The 23706-nt window shown below is 49.8% G+C and overlaps 1 protein-coding gene across 3 annotated transcripts in view; it reads right to left on the bottom strand.

Moving 5' to 3' along the window:
• Nucleotides 1-1773: 1773 nt before the first annotated feature.
• Nucleotides 1774-23706, bottom strand: part of rpl7l1 (ribosomal protein L7-like 1) — a 37013-nt gene continuing 15080 nt past the window's right edge. The window contains exons 2-7 of one of the 3 annotated variants that reach the window (XM_070871112.1): nt 22614-22722; nt 20166-20329; nt 19918-20073; nt 17070-17179; nt 14733-14943; nt 1774-2053 (exon numbers count right to left, since the gene is read on the bottom strand). In XM_070871112.1, coding sequence (XP_070727213.1) covers nt 14735-14943; nt 17070-17179; nt 19918-20073; nt 20166-20329; nt 22614-22722 — 748 coding nt within the window. In that variant the 3' untranslated portion in view covers nt 1774-2053; nt 14733-14734. Of the gene's footprint in view, nt 2054-3474; nt 3563-14732; nt 14944-17069; nt 17180-19917; nt 20074-20165; nt 20330-22613; nt 22723-23706 lie in introns of those variants that run through there. The other 2 variants (XM_070871111.1, XM_070871113.1) reach the window with 2 other exon arrangements.

Below are 23706 nucleotides of genomic sequence, written 5' to 3'. Positions count from 1 at the left end.
ATTTTAAAGTTTGCAGATGATATGAAACTCGGAGATGTAGTCCTGAACTTCATTGAGGGGATGGTAAGACTGCAGGACAGTTTGACTGGTGAAATGGGGTAGATACGTGGCAGCTGAAATGAACAATTCATTTTGGTAAGAAGACTGAGGAGAGGCAATATAAACAAAACGTTAAAGGGGTTGCAGGAAGAGAGAGACCTGGGGGTGTACGTACACAAATCGCTGATGGTGACAGGATAAGTTGAGAAGGCTGTTAATATGGCATTCAGGACCTGTGGCTTTATAATAGAGACAGAGCTGGTCTCCAGTCGTCCTGGTTAACCCTTGCCACTGGACCAAGACCTAGCTCTGTCAAGCCCGTGTGGTGGCTGGTGTGCAACGGTCACCCCACGTTAAAAAAATCTACGCACAGGCATCTTCCACCCCCTCAATTGGAGTTCAGGACTGGAACATCGGGTCCTTCATTGAAACATCTGTGACCTGGTGGAAGCAAGTTATCCTCTCTCTCTCGGGACCGCCTGATGATAATGAGGAATAGAGGTAGAGTACAAAATCAAGGAAGTTGTGCTAAAACTTTATAAAACACTGGTTCAGCCCCAGTGTGTGCAATTCTGGGCACCATACTTTAGGAAGGATCTCAAGGTCTTGGCGAGGGAGAAGAGATTTACTGGAATAGTACCAGTGGAGAGACTACTCAAGCAGAGATTGTTCTCCTTAGAGCAGGTTAAGCAGAGATTACATGGAAATGTTCAGAATCATGAAGTAAATAAGGAGGAACTGTTTCCAGTGAAGAGTTGGTAACCAGAGGATGCAGATTTAAAGGTAATTAGAAAAAGAACCAGGTGACAGGAGGAAACATTTTTTAGTGAGTTATGATGGTCTGAAATGCACAGCCTCAAAAGGCAGTGGAAGCAGATTCAGTAACTTTCAAAAAAGAATTGGATAAAGACATAAAAGGGAGAAATGTGCAGGGATATGGTGAAAGAACAGCGGAGTGGCACTAATTGGATTGCTCTTTAAGCGAGCCGGCACGGGCACGATGGGCCGAATGGGCCCCCTCCTGTGCTATACGATTCCACACCTTAAACTTCTGGTTCCAGTGAGAGTTTACATAATAGCTCCTCACAATCCAATCCCTCAATCATTCTCGTTGCTCTCTATCCTTTCAATAGCTGCAATATCTTTTGTGTACTGTGGCAATCCGAAGTTTACACAGGGAACGGTAGCACTGTGGTCATGTCACTGGGCTAGTAAACCAGAGGCCTGCACTAATGATGTGGAGTCAAGATCAAATCCCAGGGCAGCGGGGGAATTTAAATTTAATTAAATAAAAGCTAGCATCAGTAATGGTGACCATTGGCGTAAAACCCATCCGGTGCACTAATGCCCTTTAGGGAAAGAAATCTGTGGGCTGGCCTATATGCCCTCTGAAATGGCCTAGCGAGCCACTCAGTTGTACCAAACAACTACGGCAAAGTCACTGTGGGAGCACCTTCACCACACGGAGTGCAGCGGTTCAAGAAGGCGGCGATTAGGGATGGGCAATAAATGCCGGCCTTGCCAGCGAAACCCACATCCTGTGAATTAAGTTTTTTTTTTAAGTGTGGGCACACCAATAATTTATAAAGTGGTAGTTTCATCACTGTTTACCTTTACTGCCCAATATCTTGCCACGTGATAGTGTTAGACCTCCCGGGGCACATACACACACAGATCACTGGGCATGCCCCTGTCTCTGGAAGTTTCACTGGTCACTTTAGTGAGAAGAGGCCATTGTAAACAAGTGGTTTATTTTACATGTAATATATAAATGAACAAAATGGGTTTGCTCGTTGTAATATCAAAATAAACACTTCACTGCTGTTAACAGGCTAAATTCACTTTACAGACAAGTCTCCCCTAAAACTAACCTGCACTAATGTTTCTTATACAAGACATACATGTTCATGTCAGCCAAGACTCTCCACAGTTCAAGGGCAGAGTTTTCTGCCCCCTTCCCAAACGTGTTCAGACGCTCCTCTTCCACAGCCAGACGGGAGGCCGAAGATTGGATCTATGATTAAACAATGACACTTCAGACAATGTTTGTCTGCCTCCGGACCTGCACCTTGCTCGGAGCTTGGCAGGTGACCTGCGTTGGCTGCCCGGCTTCCCACTGAAAAGCTGCTGTGTGAGAATTTGGTGTTAACCCCATACAAGCTGTTTCCAGTAATACTAAAACAGAAGTGAAAAATTCAGCACAGGCAAAGATACATTGAGAGTAAGTGGGCGGGGATATAGCACAAGTTCTTTGTGGAGTTTATGGGTTGTTGGATTTATGGCGGCTGCAGTCTTGCCTTTAAGGGTTTAGTGCTATGGGGTTGTTTAATGTTCCAGTCTACGAATGTGGATAACTCATTTGAAATAATTGGTCTGGGATCGACTCCTGTGTGGATCTGCCGCACCACAATCATTGAATCGTGCCGAAACTGGATTCTACACCATTAACCCTGTCTGCACCAGACCAGTCAAGTCCCAGTGTCAGCCAATGACAGAGCTCTCAATCCAAACCTCAATCTCAATTCATTGAATTATCGGAATAGGGAGATTGCCAACCTCCATCCATTGGGAGAGTATCAAATTTTACAAACACCAAACTGACATTTAACACACATCCAAGTTCACTGACAGATTCGATGCAAATCTCACATAATCTGAATCTGCTTCAGACAGGTCCACAGATTGTAAATTTATCCATTCCCAGGTAGTGGCCCCTCCCCCACCCAGGACACAGGTCACGGCCCCTCCCAGGACACAGGTCACGGCCCCTCCCCCCCCTACACAGGACACAGGTCACGGCCCCTCCCTTCCCCACCCAGGACACAGCCCCTCCCCCACCCCACCCAGGACACGGCCCCTCCCTTCCCCACCCAGGACACATGTCACGGCCCCTCCCTTCCCCACCCAGGACACAGGTCACGGCCCTTCCCTTCCCCACCTAGGACACAGCCCCTCCCCCACCCCACCCAGGACACGGCCTCTCCCCCACCCACCCAGGACACAGCCCCTCCCCCACCCAGGACACAGGTCACGACCCCTCCCCCCTCCAGGACACAGGTCACGGCCCCTCCCTTCCCCACCCAGGACACGGCCCCCCCCCCCACCCAGGACACAGCCCCTCTCTTCCCCACCCAGGACACAGCCCCTCCCCCACCCAGGACACGGGTCACGGCCCCTCCCTCCCCCACCCAGGACACAGGTCACGACCCCTCCCCCACCCAGGACACAGGTCACGGCCCCTCCCTTCCCCACCCAGGACACAGCCCCTCCCCCACCCAGGACACGGCCCCTCCCTTCCCCACCCAGGACACGGCCCCTCCCCCACCCACCCAGGACACAGGTCACGACCCCCCCCCTTGGGTCTTCAGGTGTAATCAGTGAGTGATAGGGTGTCGTCTGATGATCTTGCATTCCAGTATTAATGAGACAGGAACATTTTAAATCTGAATATCAGTCTGTAGAAGTTTACTATACACAGTATAGACGAACAAATCCCATACCAGGTCATTTATTCACACACGACCTGCAAAAAAAAACAACAATAAGAAAAGACGCACTGATATAACGCCTTCACGACCAGTGGACGTCTCAAAGCGCTTTACAGCCAATTTGCGCACAGCAAGCTCCCACACACAGCAATGTGATAATGACCCACATAAATTGTTAATCGGCCCCACGGGATACCAGGGATAACTCCCCTGCTCTTCTTCGAAATAGTGCCATGGGATCTTTTATGTCCACCTGAAAGAGTAGATGGGGCCTCAGTTTAACGTCTCATCCGAAAGATGGTACCTCCCTCAGCACTGCTCCTCCGACAGTGCGGAACTCCCTCAGTACTGCCCCTCCGACAGTGGGGCACTCCCTCAGTACTGCCCCTCCGATAGTGCGGCACTCCCTCAATACCGCCCTTCCGACAGTGCAGCACCCCCTCAGTACTGCCCCTCTGACAGTGCAGCCCCTCCGACAGTGCGGGGCTCCCTCAGTACTGCCCCTCCGACAGTGCGGCACTCCCTCAGTACTGCCCCTCCGACAGTGCGGCACTCCCTCAGTATTGCCCCTCCGACAGTGCGGCGCTCCCTCAGTACTGCCCCTCCGACAGTGCGGTGCTCCCTCAGTACTGCCCCTCCGACAGTGCGGAGCTCCCTCAGTACTGCCTCTCCGACAGTGCGCCGCTCCCTCAGTACTGCCCCTCCGACAGTGCGGCGCTCCCTCAGTACTGCCCCTCCGACAGTGCGGCGCTCCCTCAGAATTGGAGAAAAGCTGAATTTGAGGGCTGAGAGTAGAACTTGGAAAGATAAATGGTCAACAATATTGGCAAACAGTGATGTAGAACAGCAATGAGAAACATTGTAAACGGTGTTCAACAGAGTGCAGAAACAATATATTCTGCTAAAGAACAAATGAAACACTAATGAGACTCCATGGATGAATAAAGCCATAAGGGAACCATTGAGGGTAAGGAAAGAGGCAAATAAGGAGTACATAGACAGCAGGGGAATGCATGATAAAGGAGAATACAAACAGATTGTGAGAGAAGTCAAAAAAACAATTAGGAAGGCAAAGAGGAACTATGAAATGAAATTATCAAGGAACATAAAACAAAATAGTAAAATATTTTACAGGCACATCGATAAAAAAGGAAGATTGGGATGGGAATAGTGCCATTAAGGGAGATTCAGGATAATACCACAGGGAACGATAGAGAGACGGCAGGAATATGAAATCATTTTTTTGCTTCAGTATTTACCAGGGAGATAGAACAGGTGGACATGACATTGGATGATGGGATTAGTAATGAGATAAGGGCATTTAATATAAAAAGCAGGGTTATATTAAATAAACTAATCAAACTCAGAGGATAAAACCCCTGGTCCAGACGGATTGTATCCACGCATTTTTAAGAATCTAGGGAAGAGACAGCAGAGGCCTTACTACACATATTTAATCATTTGTTAGAACAAGGTGTAGTGCCAGAGGACTGGCGGAGAGCTAACGTAATACCTATATTTAAGGGAGATAGAACATGTAATGGGGGCTGGGAGATTATTGCACTGTACTGGGGGCTGGGAGGTTAACTCACTGTACTGGGGGCTGGGAGATTAACTCACTGTACTGGGGGCTGGGAGATTAACTCACTGTACTGGGGGCTGGGGGATTAAATTCACTGTACTGGGGGCTGGGAGATAAATTCATTGTACTGGGGGCTGGGAGATTAATTCACTGTACTGGGGGCTGGGAGGTTAAATCACTGTACTGGGGACTAGGAGATTAACTCACTGTACTGGGGGCTGGGAGATCAACTCACTCTATTGGGGGCTGGGAGATTAATTCACTGTACTGGGGGCTGGGAGATTAACTCACTGTATTGGGGCTGGGAGGTTAAATCACTGTACTGGGGGCTGGATGATTAACTCACTGTACTGGGGGCTGGGAGATTAACTCAATGTACTGGGGGCTGGGAGATTATTGCACTGTACTGGGGGCTTGGAGATTATTGCACTGTACTGGGGGCTGGGAGATTAACTCACTGTACTGGGGGCTGGGAGATTAACTCACTGTAATGGGGTCTGGGAGATGAATTCATTGTACTGGGGTCTGGGAGATTATTGCACTGTACTGGGGGCTGGGAGATTAACTCACTGTACTGGCGGCTGGGAGATTAACTCACTGTACTGGGGGCTGGGAGATGAATTCATTGTACTTGGGTCTGGGAGATTATTGCACTGTACTGGGGTCTGGGAGGTTAAATCACTGTACTGGGGGCTGGGAGATTATTGCACTGTACTGGGGGCTGGGAGGTTAAATCACTGTACTGGGGGCTGGGAGATTATTGCACTGTACTGGGGGCTGGGTGGTTAAATCACTATACTGGGGACTGGGCGGTTAAATCACTATCCTGGGGGCTGGGAGATTAATTCTCTGTACTGGGGGCTGGGAGATAATTGCACTGTACTGGGGGCTGGGTGGTTAAATCACTATCCTGGGGGCTGGGAGATTAATTCACTGTATTGGGGGCTGGGAGATTATTGCACTGTACTGGGGGCTGGGAGGTGAGGCCACACCTGGAGTATTGTGTGCAGTTTGGTCTCCTAACCTGAGGAAGGACTTGCTATTGAGGGACTGCAGCGAAGGTTCACCAGACTGATTCCCGGGATGGCGGGACTGACCTATCAAGAAAGACTGGATCAACTGGGCTTGTATTCACTGGAGTTCAAAAGAATGAGAGGGGACCTCATAGAAACGTTTAAAATTCTGACGGGGTTAGACAGGTTAGATGCAGGAAGAATGTTCCCAATGTTGGGGAAGTCCAGAACCAGGGGACACAGTCTAAGGATAAGGGGTAAGCCATTTAGGACCGAGATGAGGAGGAATTTCTTCACCCAGAGAGTGGTGAACCTGTGGAATTCTCTACCACAGAAAGTTGTTGAGGCCAATTCACTAAATATATTCAAAAAGGAGTTCGATGAAGTCCTTACTACTGGAGGGATCAAGGGGTATGGTGAGAAAGCAGGAATGGGGTACTGAAGTGCATGTTCAGCCATGAACTCATTGAATGGCGGTGCAGGCTCGAAGGGTCGAATGGCCTACTCCTGCACTTATTTTCTATGTCTCTATGTCCAGGGAATTATAGACCAGTCGGCTTAACATCGGTGGCAGGAAAAATAATGGAATCCTGACTAAAAACAGAAGAACATCGAGAAACCAAAAATATAATAATGAATAGTCAGCATGGATTTCAAAAGGGAAAGTCTTACTTGACCAATCTCATTGAATGTTTTGAAGGTAACAGAGAGAGTAGACAAGGGTAATGTAGATGTCATTTATCTAGATTTTCGAAAGGCCTTCGATAAGGTACCCCATAATAGACTGATGGACAAGGTCAGAGAATGCAGAGTCAGGGGACAAGTAGCAGAAAGGATCGCTCGCTGGCTTCAGGACAGAAAGCAGAGAGTGGGGGTAAAGGGAGCTATTCACAGGGGCAGAAGGTGGGTAATGGTGTTCCACAAGGATCAGTGCTGGGACCGCTGTTGGTCACCATTTATATTAACGATTAGACTTTGGAATCAAAAACACAATTTCTAAATCTGCGGATGACACCAAATTGGGTGACAGTCAATACTGAGGGGTCTGTAACACATTACAGGGGGACATCAATAAACTTACAGAATGGGCAAAAAATTGGCAAATGTTCAACACAGATAAATGTAAGGTATTACATTCTGGTAAGAATAGGGAGGTCACTTATTACTGGGAGGGTGGAGTCTGGGTGGGATAGAGGAACAAAGGGATCTCGGATACAAATACACAAATCAATAAACGTTGTGACACAGGTTAGCGAGGTCATAAAAAGCAAACCCAGCACTCGGGTTTATTTCTGGAGGGTTAGAATAAAAAAGTTAAAACAGTTATGTTAAACTGTATCGAACCTTGGTTAGACCACACTCGGAACACTGCGTACAGTTCTGGTCACCATATTATAAAAAGGATATAGAGGCACTGGAGAGGGTGCAGAGAAGATTTACAAGGATGATACCAGAAATGTAAGGGTATACATATCAGGAAAGGATGAACAGGCTGGGTCTCTTTTCTCTTGAAAAAAGGCTGAGGGGTAACCTAATAGAGGTCTTTAAAATGATGAAAGGTTTTGATAGAGTGGATACAGAGAGAATGTTTCCACTTGTGGGGAAGAGTATAACTAGAGGCCATCAATATAAGATAGTCACCCAGAAATCCAATGGGGAATTCAGGAGAAATTTCTTTACCCAGAGAGCGGTGAGAATGTGGAACTCGCTGCCACAGGGAGGGGTTGAGGCGAATAGTATCGATACATTTAGGGGGAGGCTGGACAAGTATATGAGGGAGAAGGGAATAGAGGGTTATGCCGATAGATTTAGATGGGGAAAGATGGGAGGAGGCTCGAGTGGAGCATAAACGCTGCATGGACTGGTTGGACCGAATGGCTTGTGTCCGTGCCGTATATCCTGTGTAATTCTCAGATATAGATATGTGAAGAGAAAAAGATTAGTGAAGACCAACATATGTCCTTTGCAGTCGGAATCAGGTGAATTTATAATGGGGAACAAAGAAATGGCAGACCAATTGAACAAATACTTGGGTTCTGTCTTCATTAAGGAAGACACAAATAATCTTCCGGAAATATTAGGGGACCGAGGTCTAGCGAAAAGGAGGAACTGAAGGAAATCCTTATTAGTCAGGAAATTGTGATGGGAAATTGATGGGATTAAAGGCTGATAAATCCCCAGGGCCTGATAGGCTGCATCCCAGAATACTTAAGGAAGTGGCCCTGGAAATAGTGGATGCATTGGTGATCATTTTCCAACATTCTATTGACAGAAAGGAGATGAGGAAAAGTGGAGGGCAGAGAAACCCAAGGCAAAGAACAAAAAGGGTCACTGTACAGCAAAATTCTAAAAGGAAAAAAGAGTGTTAAAAAAACAAGCCTGAAGGCTTTGTGTCTTAATGCAAGGAGTATCCATAATAAGGTGGATGAATTAACTGTGCAAATAGATGTTAACAAATATGATGTGATTGGGATTACAGAGACGTGGCTCCAGGATGATCAGGGCTGGGAACTCAAGATCCAGGGGTATTCAACATTCAGGAAGGATAGAATAAAACAAAAAGGAGGTGGGGTAGCATTGCTGGTTAAAGAGGAGATTAATGCAATAGTTAGGTAGGACATTAGCTTGGATGATGTGGAATCTATATGGGTAGAGCTGCAGAACACCAAAGGGCAAAAAATGTTAGTGGGAGTTGTGTACAGACCTCCAAACAGCAGTAGTGATGTTGGGGAGGGCATCAAACAGGAAATTAGGAGTGCATGCAATAAAGGTGCAGCAGTTATAATGGGTGACTTTAATATGCACATAGATTGGGCTAACCAAACTGGAAGCAATACGGTGGAGGAGGATTTCCTGGAGTGCATAAGGGATGGTTTTCTAGACCAATATGTCGAGGAACCAACTAGGGGGGAGGCCATCTTAGACTGGGTATTGTGTAATGAGAGAGGATTAATTAGCAATCTCGTTGTGCGAGGCCCCTTGGGGAAGAGTGACCATAATATGGTGGAATTCTGCATTAGGATGGAAAATGAAACAGTTAATTCAGAGACCATGGTCCAGAACTTGAAGAAGGGTAACTTTGAAGGTATGAGGCGTGAATTGGCTAGGATAGATTGGCGAATGATACTTAAGGGGTTGACTGTGGATGGGCAATGGCAGACATTTAGAGACCGCATGGATGAACTACAACAATTGTACATTCCTGTCTGGCGTAAAAATAAAAAAGGGAAGGTGGCTCAACCGTGGCTATCAAGGGAAATCAGGGATAGTATTAAAGCCAAGGAAGTGGCATACAAATTGGCCAGAAATCGCAGTGAACCCGGAGACTGGGAGAAACTTAGAACTCAGCAGAGGAGGACAAAGGGTTTGATTAGGGCAGGGAAAATGGAGTACGAGAAGATAGCTTGCAGGGAACATTAAGACGGACTGCAAAAGTTTCTATAGATATGTAAAGAGAAAAAGGTTAGTAAAGACAAACGTAGGTCCCCTGCAGTCAGAATCAGGGGAAGTCATAACGGGGAACAAAGAAATGGCAGACCAATTGAACAAGTACTTTGGTTCGGTATTCACGAAGGAGGACACAAACAACCTTCCGGATATAAAAGGGGTCAGAGGGTCCAGTAAGGAGGAGGAACTGAGGGAAATCCTTATTAGTTGGGAAACTGTTGGGGAAATTGATGGGATTGAAGGCCGCTAAACCCCAGGGTCTGATGGACTGCATCCCAGAGTACTTAAGGAGGTGGCCTTGGAAATAGCGGATGCATTGACAGTCATTTTCCAACATTCCATTGACTCTGGATCAGTTCCTATCGAGTGGAGGGTAGCCAATGTAACCCCACTTTTTAAAAAAAGGAGAGAGAAAACAGGGAATTATAGCCTGACCTCAGTAGTGGGTAAAATGATGGAATCAATTATTAAGGATGTCACAGCAGCGCATTTGGAAAGAGGTGACATGATAGGTCCAAGTCAGCATGGATTTGTGAAAGCGAAATCATGCTTGACAAATCTTCTGGAATTTTTTGAGGATGTTTCCAGTAGAGTGGACAAGGGAGAACCAGTTGGTGGTATATTTGGACTTTCAGAAGGCTTTCGACAAGGTCCCACACAAGAGATTAATGTGCAAAGTTAAAGCACATGGGATTGGGGGTAGTGTGCTGAAATGGACTGAGAACTGGTTGGCAGACAGGAAGCAAAGAGTAGGAGTAAATGGGTACTTTTCAGAATGGCAGGCAGTGACTAGTGGGGTACCGCGAGGTTCTGTGCTGGGGCCCCAGCTGTTTACATTGTACATTAATGATTTAGACGAGGGGATTAAATGTAGTATCTCCAAATTTGCGGATGACACTAAGTTGGGTGGCAGTGTGAGCTGCGAGGAGGATGCTATGAGGCTGCAGAGTGACTTGGATAGGTTAGGTGAGTGGGCAAATGCATGGCAGATGAAGTATAATGTGGATAAATGTGAGGTTATCCACTTTGGTGGTAAAAACAGAGAGACAGACTATTATCTGAATGGTGACAGATTAGGAAAAGGGGAGGTGCAACGAGACCTGGGTGTCATGGTACATCAGTCATTGAAGGTTGGCATGCAGGTACAGTAGGCGGTTAAGAAAGCAAATGGCATGTTGGCCTTCATAGCGAGGGGATTTGAGTACAGGGGCAGGGAGGTGTTACTACAGTTGTACAGGGCCTTGGTGAGGCCACACCTGGAGTATTGTGTGCAGTTTTGGTCTCCTAAATTGAGGAAGGACATTCTTGCTATTGAGGGAGTGCAGCGAAGATTCACCAGACTGATTCCCGGGATGGTGGGACTGACATATCAAGAAAGACTGGATCAACTGGGCTTGTATTCACTGGAGTTCAGAAGAATGAGAGGGGATCTCATAGAAATGTTTAAAATTCTGATGTGTTCAGACAGGTTAGATGCAGGAAGAATGTTCCCAATATTGGGCAAGTCCAGAACCAGGGGTCACAGTCTAAGGATAAGGGGTAAGCCATTTAGGACCGAGATGAGGAGAAACTTCTTCACCCAGAGAGTTGTGAACCTGTGGAATTCTCTACCACAGAAAGTTGTTGAGGCCATTTCACTGAATATATTCAAAAAGGAGTTAGATGAAGTCCTTACTACTAGGGGGATCAAGAGGTATGGTGAGAAAGCAGGAATGGGGTACTGAAGCTGCATGTTCAGCCATGAACTCATTGAATGGCGGTGCAGGCTAGAAGGGCCGAATGGCCTACTCCTGCACCTATTTTCTATGTTTCTATTGACTCTGGATCAGTTCCTATGGTCTGGAGGGTAGCTAATGTAACACCACTTTTGAAAAAAGGTGGGAGAAAGAAAACAGGGAATTATAGACCGGTTAGCCTGACATCAGTGGTGGGGAAAATGTTGAAATCAATTATTAAAGATGAAATAGCAGCACATTTGGAAAGCAGTGACAGATCGGTCCAAGTCAGCATGGATTTATGAAAGGGAAATCATGCTTGACAAATCTTCTAGAATTGTTTGAGGTTGTAACTAGTAGAGTGGACAAGGGAGAACCAGTGGATGTGGTGTACTTGGACTTTCAAAAGGCTTTTGACAAGGTCCCGCACAAGAGATTAGTGCGCAAAATTAAAGCACATGGTATTGGGGGGTAATGTATTGACGTGGATAGAGAACTGGTTGGCAGACAGGAAGCAGAGTCGGAATAAACGGGTCCTTTTCAGAATGGCAGGCAGTGACCAGTGGAGTGCCACAGGGCTCAGTGCTGGGACCCCAGCTATTTACAATATACATCAATGATTTAGATGAAGGAATGGAGTGTAATATCTCCAAGTTTGCAGATGACACTAAGCTGGGTGGCAGTGTGAGCTGCGAGGAGGATGCTTAGAGGCTGCAGGGTGACTTGGACAGGTTAGGTGAGTGGGCAAATGCATGGCAGATGCAGTATAATGTGGATAAATGTGAGGTTATCCACTTTGGTGGCAAAAACAGGTAGACAGAATATCTGAATGGTGACAGATTAGGAAAAGGGGAGGTACAATGAGACCTGGGTGTCATGGCACAAGATTCACTGAAGGTTGGCATGCAGGTACAGCAGGCGATGAAGACGGCAAATGGTATGTTGGCCTTCATAGCGAGGGGATTTGAGTATAGGAGCAGGGAGGTCTTACTGCAGTTGTACAGGGCCTTGGTGAGACCTCACCTGGAATATTGTGTACAGTTTTGGTCTCCTAATCTGAGGAAGGACGTTCTTTCTATTGAGGGAGTACAGTGAAGAATGAGAGGGAATCTCATAGAAACATGTACAATTTTGATGGGATTCGTCAAGTTAGAGGAGGGAAGAATGTCCCTGTTGCTGGAGAGTTCCAGAACCATGCGCCACAGTCTAAGAATAAGGGGTTAGCCATTTAGGGCCGAGATGAGGAGAAACTTCTTCACCCAGAGAGTTGTGAACCTGTGGAATTCTCTACCGCAGAAAGTTGTTGAGGCCAGTTCGTTAAGATATAATTCAAAAGTGAGTTAGATATGGCCCTTACGGCCAAAGGGATCAAGGGGTATGGAGAGAAAGCAGGAAAGGGGTACTGAGATTGAATGATCAGCCATGATCTTATTGAATGGCGGGGCAGGCTCGAAGGACCGAATAGCCTACTCCTGCACCTATTTTCTATGTTTCAACCACTACCCCTGTAATCCCACTGTATCCAACCACTGCCCCTGTAATCCCACTGTATCCAACCACTGCCCCTGTAATCCCACCGTATGCAACCACTGCCCCTGTAATCCCACCGTATCCAACCACTGCCCCTGTAATCCCACTGTATCCAACCACTGCCCCTGTAATCCCACCGTATGCAACCACTGCCCCTGTAATCCCACTGTATCCAACCACTGCCCCTGTAATCCCACTGTATCCAACCACTGCCCCTGTAATCCCACTGTATGCAACCACTGCTCCTGTAATCCCACTGTATCCAACCACTGCCCCTGTAATCCCACTGTATCCAACCACTGCCCCTGTAATCCCACCGTATGCAACCACTGCCCCTGTAATCCCACTGTATGCAACCACTGCCCCTGTAATCCCATTGTATCCAACCACTGCCCCTGTAATCCCACCGTATGCAACCACTACCCCTGTAATCCCACTGTATCCAACCAATGCCCCGTAATCCCACTGTATCCAAGCACTGCGTCTGTAATCCCACTGTATCCAACCACTGTCCCTGTAATCCCACTGTATCCAACCACTGTCCCTGTAATCCCACTGTATCCAACCACTGCCCCTGTAATCCCACTGTATCCAACCACTGCCCCTGTAATCCCACTGTATCCAACCACTGTCCCTGTAATCCCACTGTATCCAACCACTGCCCCTGTAATCCCACTGTATCCAACCAATGCCCCGTAATCCCACTGTATCCAACCACTGCCCCTGTAATCCCACTGTATCCAACCACTGCTCCTGTAATCCCACTGTATCCAACCACTGCCCCTGTAATCCCACTGTATCCAACCAATGCCCCGTAATCCCACTGTATCCAACCACTGCCCCTGTAATCCCACTGTATGCAACCACTGCCCCTGTAATCCCACTGTATCCAACCACTGCCCCTGTAATCCCACTGTATCCAACCAATGCCCCTGTAATCCCACTGTATCCAACCACTGCTCCTGTAATCCCACTGTATCCAACCAATGCCCCGTAATCCCACTGTATCCAAGCACTGCGCCTGTAATCCCACCGTATGCAACCACTGCCCCTGTAATCCCACTGTATCCAACCACTGCCCCTGTAATCCCACTGTATCCAACCACTGCCCCTGTAATCCCACCGTATGCAACCACTGCCCCTGTAATCCCACTGTATCCAACCACTGCCCCTGTAATCCCACTGTATCCAACCACTGTCCCTGTAATCCCACTGTATCCAACCACTGCCCCGTAATCCCACTGTATGCAACCACTGCCCCTGTAATCCCACTGTATCCAACCACTGCCCCTGTAATCCCACCGTATGCAACCACTGCCCCTGTAATCCCACTGTATCCAACCACTGCCCCTGTAATCCCACTGTATCCAACCACTGTCCCTGTAATCCCACTGTATCCAACCACTGCCCCGTAATCCCACTGTATGCAACCACTGCCCCTGTAATCCCACTGTATCCAACCACTGCCCCTGTAATCCCACTGTATCCAACCACTGCCCCTGTAATCCCACTGTATCCAACCACTGCCCCTGTAATCCCACTGTATCCAACCACTGCCCCTGTAATCCCACTGTATCCAACCACTGCCCATATGCTTCAATCAGCGTCAGCTCCAAGTCCTCAGAGAAAGAAGAAATGCATTTATATAGCGCCTTTCACGATCACCGGATGTCTGAAAAGCTGTTTACAGCCAATGAAGTACTATGTGAGTGTAGTCACTATTGTAATGTGGGAAAGAGGTGTGTCAGAATCAGCTCCAAGCCCCCAGGAACGTTCCCTTTAAGCTGCAAGGCCACGCAGTGCTCCAGGAGTGGGCTTTTAAATTGAACAAACTGCGCATGGGCGGAATTGTGAACAGGCTGCGCAGCCTGTTAAAGGGAAGATTGTGCCCCAGAGGTGGGTCAGGACATGCCTCTACCTTTAATTGAGCTGCCGGATAAGTTTATTAATCCCTTCTCCGCGGTTGCCGGTCTCGCCAAAATCATTGAGAAATCCCACTCTGTTCCTCGCTGCGTGACGAGCTACGGACAGCCTGAAGGGCCAGAGGAAATTGCTGGCCTCCTTGAAGGCTTTTCCCACAGAGTAGATCTCGTAGATCAGGTCCTCCAGGCAGATCATACCCCAGTTTCCTGTAGACATAAAGTAAGCAGGTAAGACCCGGCAGAGGAAGACGCCCAGTGTGTGACTGCCACGACTGAAGGGACAGGAGGGCGTGTATTGGCCGCAGGAACACAGGCAGTGCCTTCAGGTGGGACAGGGAGAGGAGACATCAAACTCAACAGTCTCCAGTGCAGACAACAGCTCCCATGGTCTTCGATGGCGGAGGTCTAATCGCCGCTCAATAATCTCCAATTTCATTCCTCCACCCCCTTAATTGTGACAATGTTCTCACTTCCACCCAGCCCACCTCCTGAAGGCATTAATTCCCACTGGGCTACAGGCATCACAAGACGTGGCCATTACTGACCAATGAGCACAAGCCAGCTGGTCAATTCTGGGATGTACCACAACACAACCTGATCCCATTCTCAGCCACTAAGTGAGCACACACACACACTCCAGCAGCAATCACTGCAGTGAGCAGGAACCCTGGCTGATTTCCCCTCTCTCTAACCCAGGGGTCACTGGGCAGTGATCAGTGATCAGGAACCCTGGCTGATTTCCCCTCTCTCCAACCCAGGGGTCACTGGGCAGTGATCAGGAGCAGGAATCCTAGCTGATTTCCCGTCTCTCTAACCCAGGGCACCGAAGCCAGGTAACTTAGCACAGGCTGGGGATGGAGCATAAGAAACACAATAAATAGGAGCAGGAGTAGGCCACTTGGCCCTTCGAGACTGCTCCACCATCAATAATATCATGGCTGATCTGATCATGGACTCAGCTCCACTTCCCTGCCCGCTCCCCTCAATTCTTTATTCCCTTATCGCTCAAAGATCTGTCTATCTCCGCCTTAAAACATATTCAATGACCCAGCCACCACAGCTCTCTGCCGTGAACAACAGAGAATTCCAGATTTACAACCCTCAGACAAGAAATTCCTTCATCTCAGTTTTCAATGGGCGGTTCCTTATTCTAAGACTATGTCCCCTAGTATTAGTTTCCCCGATCAGTGGAAACATCCTGTCTGCATCCAGCTTATCAAGCCTCCTCATTATCTCATATGTGTCGGTAAGATCACCTCTCATTCTTCTGTACTCCAATGAGTATAGGCCCAACCTACCTTCATATGTCAACCCCCTCATCTTCAGAATCAACCGAGTGAACCTTCTCTGAACAGCCTCCAATGCAAGTATATCCTTCCTCAAATACGGAGACCAAAACTGTACGCAGTACTCCAGGTGTGGCCTCACCAATATCCTGTACAGTTGTCGCAGGACTTCTCTGCTTTTATACTCTATCCCCCTTGCAATAAAGGCCAACATTCCATTTGCCTTCCTGATCACTTGCTGTAACTGCATACTAACTTTTTGTGTTTCATGCACAAGGACCCCCAGGTCCCTCTGTACTGCAGTTTTTGCAATTTTTCTCCATTTAAATTATAATTTGCTTTTCTATTTTTTCTGCTGAAGTGGATAACCTCAACATTATATTCCATCTGACAAATTTTTGCCCACTCACTTAGCCTGTCTCTATCCCTTTGCAGATTTTTTGTGTCCTCCTCACAATTTACTTTCCCATCCATCTTTGTATCATCAGCAAACTTGGCTACATTACACTCAGTCCCTTTATCTAAGTCATTAATATAGTTTGTAAATAGTTGATGCCCCAGCACTGATCCCTACAGCACCCCACTTGTTACCATTTGCCAACCGGAAAATGACCCATTTATCCTGACCCTCAGTTCTCTGTTAGCCAATCCTCAAATGATACTAATACCTTACCCCCAACCATGTGAACTTTTATCTTGTGCAGTAACCTCTTATGCGGCACCTTATCGAAGGCCTTCTGGAAATCCAAATACACCACATCCACTGGTTCCCCTTTACCCACCCTGTTGTTACATCCTCAAAGAACTCCAGCAAATTTGTCAAACATGATTTCCCCTTCATAAATCCATGCTGACTCTGCTGATTGAATAATGCTTTTCCAAATGCATAAGGCTTATGTCAGTGATGATGATATTTACCCCGGGTGGGGGGGGGGGGATGATGGGATTATGCCGATGGAGGGGGGGTGTGTTATGTTAGCGGTGCCGATATTTACCCCGGTGGGGGGGGCTCGACGATGGGATTATGTTAGTGGTGCCGATATTTACCCAGGTGCTGCTCAATGATGGCGTTGTCGGTTAGAGGCGCTCGCTTCTTGTTGACTTTCCCTTGGCCACGTTTCAGAATCAGTTCACGGGTGGATTTTAAATTGGGAAACCTGCGAGGAGAAAGCAAGAGCTGTAAAGCGATGTACATCGATGCAGCACTCCACACTACCATTCCCAACTTGGGACAAAGTCCACGTCTTGCTCACTATGAGCGCTGCCCCCAATACGCTACCCGGAACCTAATCAACATGTCCCTTGTTCCCCTTCCTGCACTATGACCCTGTGCCTCCAGCCTGTTGTCACGGCTTACTCTGAAGTGGTATTGTGGATTTCCCATGGTCGTCCATATCTCAGTCGGGAGCACTCTCGCTGGAGTCAGGCAGCTGTGAGGGCACGTAGTCAAACACCCAAGCCCCTTTACAGGAACGATTATCAAACAAAATTGGACACCGAGCCACACAAGGAGATATTAGGACAGGCGACCAAAAGCTTGGTCAAAGAGGTAGCTTTGCGGAGCAAGCTCGATGGGCCAAATGGGCCATTCCTGCTCCAATTTCTTATGTTTCAAGGAGCCTCTTAAAGGAGGAAAGAGAGTTGGAGAGATGGAGAGGTTTAGGTAGGGAATTCCACAGCTTTGGCCAGCTGAAGAGACGGCCGCCAATGGTGGAGCGATTATAATCGGGGGTCGGTGCGCAAGAACCCAGAATTGGAGAAGTGCAGAATTTTTGGAGGGTTGTGAGGCTGGAGGAGATAACAGAGATAGGGAGGGGCGAGGCCATGGAGGGATTTGAAAGCAAGGATTAGAATTTTAATATTGAGCCGTTGCCGGACTGAGAGGCAATGTAGGTCAGTGGGACTGGGTGTGAGTTAGGACACGGGGTCAGTGAGCACAGGGGGTGATGGGTGAGCGGGACTGGGTGTGAGTTAGGACACGGGGTCAGTGAGCACAGGGGGTGATGGGTGAGCGGGACTCGGTGTGAGTTAGGACACGGGGTCAGTGAGCACAGGGGGTGATGGGTGAGCGGGACTCGGTGTGAGTTAGGACACGGGGGCAGTGAGCACAGGGGGTGATGGGTGAGTGGGACTGGGTGTGAGTTAGGACACGGGGCAGTGAGCACAGGGGGTGATGGGTGAGTGGGACTGGGTGTGAGTTAGGACACGGGGCACAGGGGGTGATGGGTGAGCGGGACTCGGTGTGAGTTAGGACACAGGGGCAGTGAGCACAGGGGGTGATGGGTGAGCGGGACTGGGTGTGAGTTAGGACACGGGACAGTGAGCACAGGGGGTGATGGGTGAGTGGGACTGGGTGTGAGTTAGGACACGGGGGCAGTGAGCACAGGGGGTGATGGGTGAGTGGGACTGGGTGTGAGTTAGGACACGGGGGCAGTGAGCACAGGGGGTGATGGGTGAGCAGGTCTTAGAAACATAGAAAATAGGTGCAGGAGTAGGCCATTCGGCCCTTTGAGCCTGCACCACCATTCAGGTTAGGACACGGGCAGCAGAGTTTTGGATGCGCTCAAATTTATGGAGTGTGGAAGATGGGAGGCCGCCCAGGAGTGTGCTGCTGAGGGAGCGCGACACTGTGGCACTGTGGGGGGGAGAGGGGGAGGGGGAAGTGCTGAGGGAGCACGACACTGTGAGGGGGGGGGGGGGAACTGAAGGGCAACCGGAGGGAGGGGAAGGACCCGAGGGTGGGGGGGAGACGACTGGAGGGCGGTGTGGGGGGAGAATCGGAAGATGAGGGAGGGAACCGGAGAGCGTGTACTTGGTTCGGGGGGGGGGGGGGGGGGGGGGGGGGGTGAAGAGAGCATAAGGAGAATGGCAGAAGAATATGGTCTGGGGGGCGGGCGGGTGGTTATTGAGAGCATGATCCAGATGGTAAGACTGGACGAAATCCAGAAGTCACGACACTTACTATTCACTTCATACCCAATAAACCTGTAACAATCCGTGAACCGTGCGCAATGCCCCATCTATGGCGGCGGGGGCGGGGGAGGAGGAGGAACTTGGGGCTGGGGGAGGATCTTAACCCGTGAGAATAAACCCTGTCTGCAGTCAGAATGGCTGGAATCACGCTTTGTAAAGTGACTGGTTATAAGCCCAGGCCGGTTCGAATTCCAGACTGCAGAGAAACTGCTGGGTGTGTCTGATCCTCCAAGGGCACCAATCAGCAATCAGTCATGTGACCAACGGGACCCAATCAGAGCGTTTCGGTGTTACAAATAAACAGGCCCTGTAGTCAATCTCTGCCTCTGCTTTCTCTCCAGACACTACCTGAGATTTCCAGCATTTGCTGTTTTTATTCCAGATTCCAGTATCCGCAATATTTTGCTCATATATTAATGTATGCCTCTTTCCTTAGCCTCAATTTTTCCCTTATGGCTTTACTCATCCACGGTGGCCAATTCGTGTTTAGCTGTAATAAACTGTACAACTGCAAACCCTCTGGGGAGAGCGAGGACGAGTCCAACGATGGGGGAAGAGGTGACACCGGGCAAACACAGCCCCTGGTGCTGTTCTGCACTGTCCACGTTCGGTCACGTGACGAGAAATGCTTTTTATGCTCCAGATTCTGCATATTCTCACCCAAGGGAGGAGGTTAGAACCAAGCACAAGTTGCACAACTCTCAACCCCCTGGCTCGTGACTCAATTTGACCCCAATCCAGACAAAAGGATACTGCGATTGCAGAATGCCCAAGTTCAGCAGCAGGATGTCTGCACACATCTCTGCCATTAACCCACTGCTGTTTGTGGAGATCAATCTTACACTGTGCCAAATGTAACATTTGGGACCCAAGTTCATGGCAAAAGCGATCAGCGCGGTGTCAGGCCGATGGCCGTCCTTACCCCCAGGCAACATAGGGCTCCACCATCTTCAGCATCTTCAGCGAGGTCTTGTTCAATTTGACAAAGGTCCCACTGTAGAGTTTGCGGAGTCGCAGCATCTGAACAACTTTCTGCACCTTTGGACTGACGCCATGAATCCTGCACAAACCAAGCACACTTCACTCACTCATCAACGCTGGACCTGCTCCACTACAATGCACAGGGGCTTTGCAGCTCCTGCCTGGGGCTGAGAGAGCTGTGATACTCACGGTCTAATCCGCACTGCGAAGGCCAGCTTCTGTCCCTCAGGCACCTGTGTCTCACCCGGCCTCTTCGCCATGCGAACAAAGCGCACTTCATCACGGAACTTCCGTCTGGAGTCTCGGATAAAATTCTCCACTCGCTTAAAGCGGATCTGCTTCCCCTTCTGAAGCTGAAAGGAGAAAAGGAGAACTGTCAGAGGTCAGTCTGAATGTGCAGACAAGCAACTCAGAACCCGAGATCGGTTTAAATACTGACCCAGCCTCAGCTACAATTCAGTCCTGGTGTTTAACAAGTTGTGTCTTGCAGATACATCCTGTACAATTTCAGGCAACACTCCCACACAGGCAAATTTTACCACACCCGATTGGTTACTCGTTGCGGCTTACACCCGATTGGCCACTCTCACTGTATCTTACACCCGATTGGCCACTCTCACTGTGTCTTACACCCGATTGGCCACTCTCGCTGCGTCTTACACCAGATTGGCCACTTTCCCAGACAGCGTACTGGGCTGCCTTCAATGTCTCATTTGACAGGCAGCACCTCGAACAATGCAGCATACCCTGAATACTGCGCTGGCATCAGCCACAATCTGACTCGGAGGCAAGAGTGCTCCCACCGAGACACAGAATAGGCACCAGCGATTTTAACCATCTGTAGCTAGATTCAAATAAAGGCAACACCTGCGAACAAACTGGGGAACTGTGTCCAGGACTGGAACACGGACAGGAGGAGGCCATTCAGCCCCTCGAGGTTGCTTCGCATTTCAGTGTCTCTAGTCCAACAATGAAAGACGCATTAATACAGAAAGCAAAATACTGCGGATGCTGGAAATGTGAAACGTTTCAAACATTAACTCTGTTTCTCTCTCCACAGATGCTGATTGACCTGATTATTTTATTTTTGAAAGAAGCATTGCTTGATTTAGTTCTGGGACATGGAGTGTCAGGAGAATGGGACTGAGGGGAGAGTTCTTTTGCAGAGGGCACAAGGGGGTGGGCTATATGGTCTTCTGTGTTGACATTTCTGGGATTCTATTCAAAAAAACTAACAGTAGTTTAAAAAGTTACTGCCTATAGAAGATGGGATATATAGGAGGGGAACAAACCATTGAATGCGCCTGGGGGGAGGGGGCTGGAGGAGGAGGGGACAGGAGGAGGAGGGGGCAGGGGGCTGGAGGAGGAGGGGGAGGGGGCTGGAGGAGGAGGGGGAGGGGGCTGGAGGAGGAGGGGGAGGGGGCTGGAGGAGGAGGGGGAGGGGGCTGGAGGAGGAGGGGGAGGGGGCTGGAGGAGGAGGGGGAGGGGGCTGGAGGAGGAGGGGGAGGGGGCTGGAGGAGGAGGGGGAAGGGGCTGGAGGAGGAGGGGGAGGGGGCTGGAGGAGGAGGGGGAGGGGGCTGGAGGAGGAGGGGGAGGGGGCTGGAGGAGGAGGGGGAGGGGGCTGGAGGAGGAGGGGACAGGAGGAGGAGGGGGCTGGAGGAGGAGGGGGCTGGAGGAGGAGGGGGAGGGGGCTGGAGGAGGAGGGGGAGGGGGCTGGAGGAGGAGGGGGAGGGGGCTGGAGGAGGAGGGGGAGGGGGCTGGAGGAGGAGGGGGAGGGGGCTGGAGGAGGAGGGGGAGGGGGCTGGAGGAGGAGGGGGAGGGGGCTGGAGGAGGAGGGGGAGGGGGCTGGAGGAGGAGGGGGAGGGGGCTGGAGGAGGAGGGGGAGGGGGCTGGAGGAGGAGGGGGAGGGGGCTGGAGGAGGAGGGGGAGGGGGCTGGAGGAGGAGGGGGCTGGAGGAGGAGGGGGAGGGGGCTGGAGGAGGAGGGGGAGGGGGCTGGAGGAGGAGGGGGCTGGAGGAGGAGGAGGAGGGGGCTGGAGGAGGAGGGGGAGGGGGCTGGAGGAGAAGGGGGAGGGGGCTGGAGGAGGAGGGGGAGGGGGTTGGAGGAGGAGGGGGAGGGGGCTGGAGGAGGAGGGGGAGGGGGCTGGAGGAGGAGGGGGAGGGGGCTGGAGGAGGAGGGGGAGGGGGCTGGAGGAGGAGGGGGCTGGAGGAGGAGGAGGAGGGGGCTGGAGGAGAAGGGGGAGGGGGCTGGAGGAGAAGGGGGAGGGGGTTGGAGGAGGAGGGGGAGGGGGTTGGAGGAGGAGGGGGAGGGGGCTGGAGGAGGAGGGGGAGGGGGCTGGAGGAGGAGGGGGAGGAGGCTGGAGGAGGTGATGGGGGGGAGGGGGCTGGAGGAGGAGGAGGGGCTGGAGGGGAGGGGGAGGGGGCTGGAGGAGGAGGAGGGGGCAGGGGGCAGGGGGCTGGAGGAGGGGGGGGCAGGGGGAGGGGGGAATGACAGTGGCCCGTTTCCTGCCAGGATTTCTGTTGCAGACAGGTAAACTGCCCAAGCACAGCTCAGAGCAGAGAGACGGAGAGAGAGTTCTGCAGGGAGATAATGAGAGCAGTATAACGCAGGAGTATCTGTGCCCTGAAAGTACTGCAACCTTTCTCTTTTCCTGCAAGGCCTGCTTGGCCTGGGTGGCTTTAATGGCCTGGTACGCCTTCCTTTTCTTAAGCAGGTTCTCTGGGACAAGTGGGAGCTTCTTCCTCTCTCTGAAAAACAAAAGCAAGAGTTACAACACACCGCAGGTTCAGCGTCTCAATTAAAGCACATTGGAAAGAGAGAACCGGGTGTATGCAAGGTTTCAGGGGCGGCAGAACTTAAAGAAGGGTAACTTTGAAGGTATGAGGCGTGAATTGGCTAGGATAGATTGGCGAATGATACTTAAGGGGTTGACAGTGGATGGGCAATGGCAGACATTTAGAGACCGCATGGATGAATTACAACAATTGTACATTCCTGTCTGGCGTAAAAATAAAAAAGGGAAGGTGGCTCAACCATGGCTATCAAGGGAAATCAGGGATAGTATTAAAGCCAAGGAAGTGGCATACAAATTGGCCAGAAATAACAGCAAACCCAGGGACTGGGAGAAATTTAGAACTCAGCAGAGGAGGACAAAGGGTTTGATTAGAGCAGGGAAAATGGAATACGAGAAGAAGCTTGCAGGGAACATTAAGGCGGATTGCAAAAGTTTCTATAGGTATGTAAAGAGAAAAAGGTTAGTAAAGACAAACGTAGGTCCCCTGCAGTCAGAATCAGGGGAAGTCATAACGGGGAACAAAGAAATGGCGGACCAATTGAACAAGTACTTTGGTTCAGTATTCACGAAGGAGAACACAAACAACCTTCCGGATATAAAAGGGGTCAGAGGGTCTAGTAAGGAGGAGGAACTGAGGGAAATCTTTATTAGTCGGGAAATTGTTTTGGGGAAATTGATGGAATTGAAGGCCGATAAATCCCCAGGGCCTGATGGACTGCATCCCAGAGTACTTAAGGAGGTGGCCTTGGAAATAGCGGATGCGTTGACAGTCATTTTCCAACATTCCATTGACTCTGGATCAGTTCCTATCGAGTGGAGGGTAGCCAATGTAACCCCACTTTTTAAAAAAGGAGGGAGAGAAAGCAGGGAATTATAGACCGGTCAGCCTGACCTCAGTAGTGGGTAAAATGATGGAATCAATTATTAAGGATGTCAT

This window comes from Pristiophorus japonicus, unplaced genomic scaffold, assembly GCF_044704955.1.
Source record: "Pristiophorus japonicus isolate sPriJap1 unplaced genomic scaffold, sPriJap1.hap1 HAP1_SCAFFOLD_212, whole genome shotgun sequence".
Lineage (NCBI taxonomy): Eukaryota > Metazoa > Chordata > Chondrichthyes > Pristiophoridae > Pristiophorus > Pristiophorus japonicus.
Note: the sequence above shows the minus strand (reverse complement) of the source record. Positions and strands in the feature narration are given on the sequence as shown.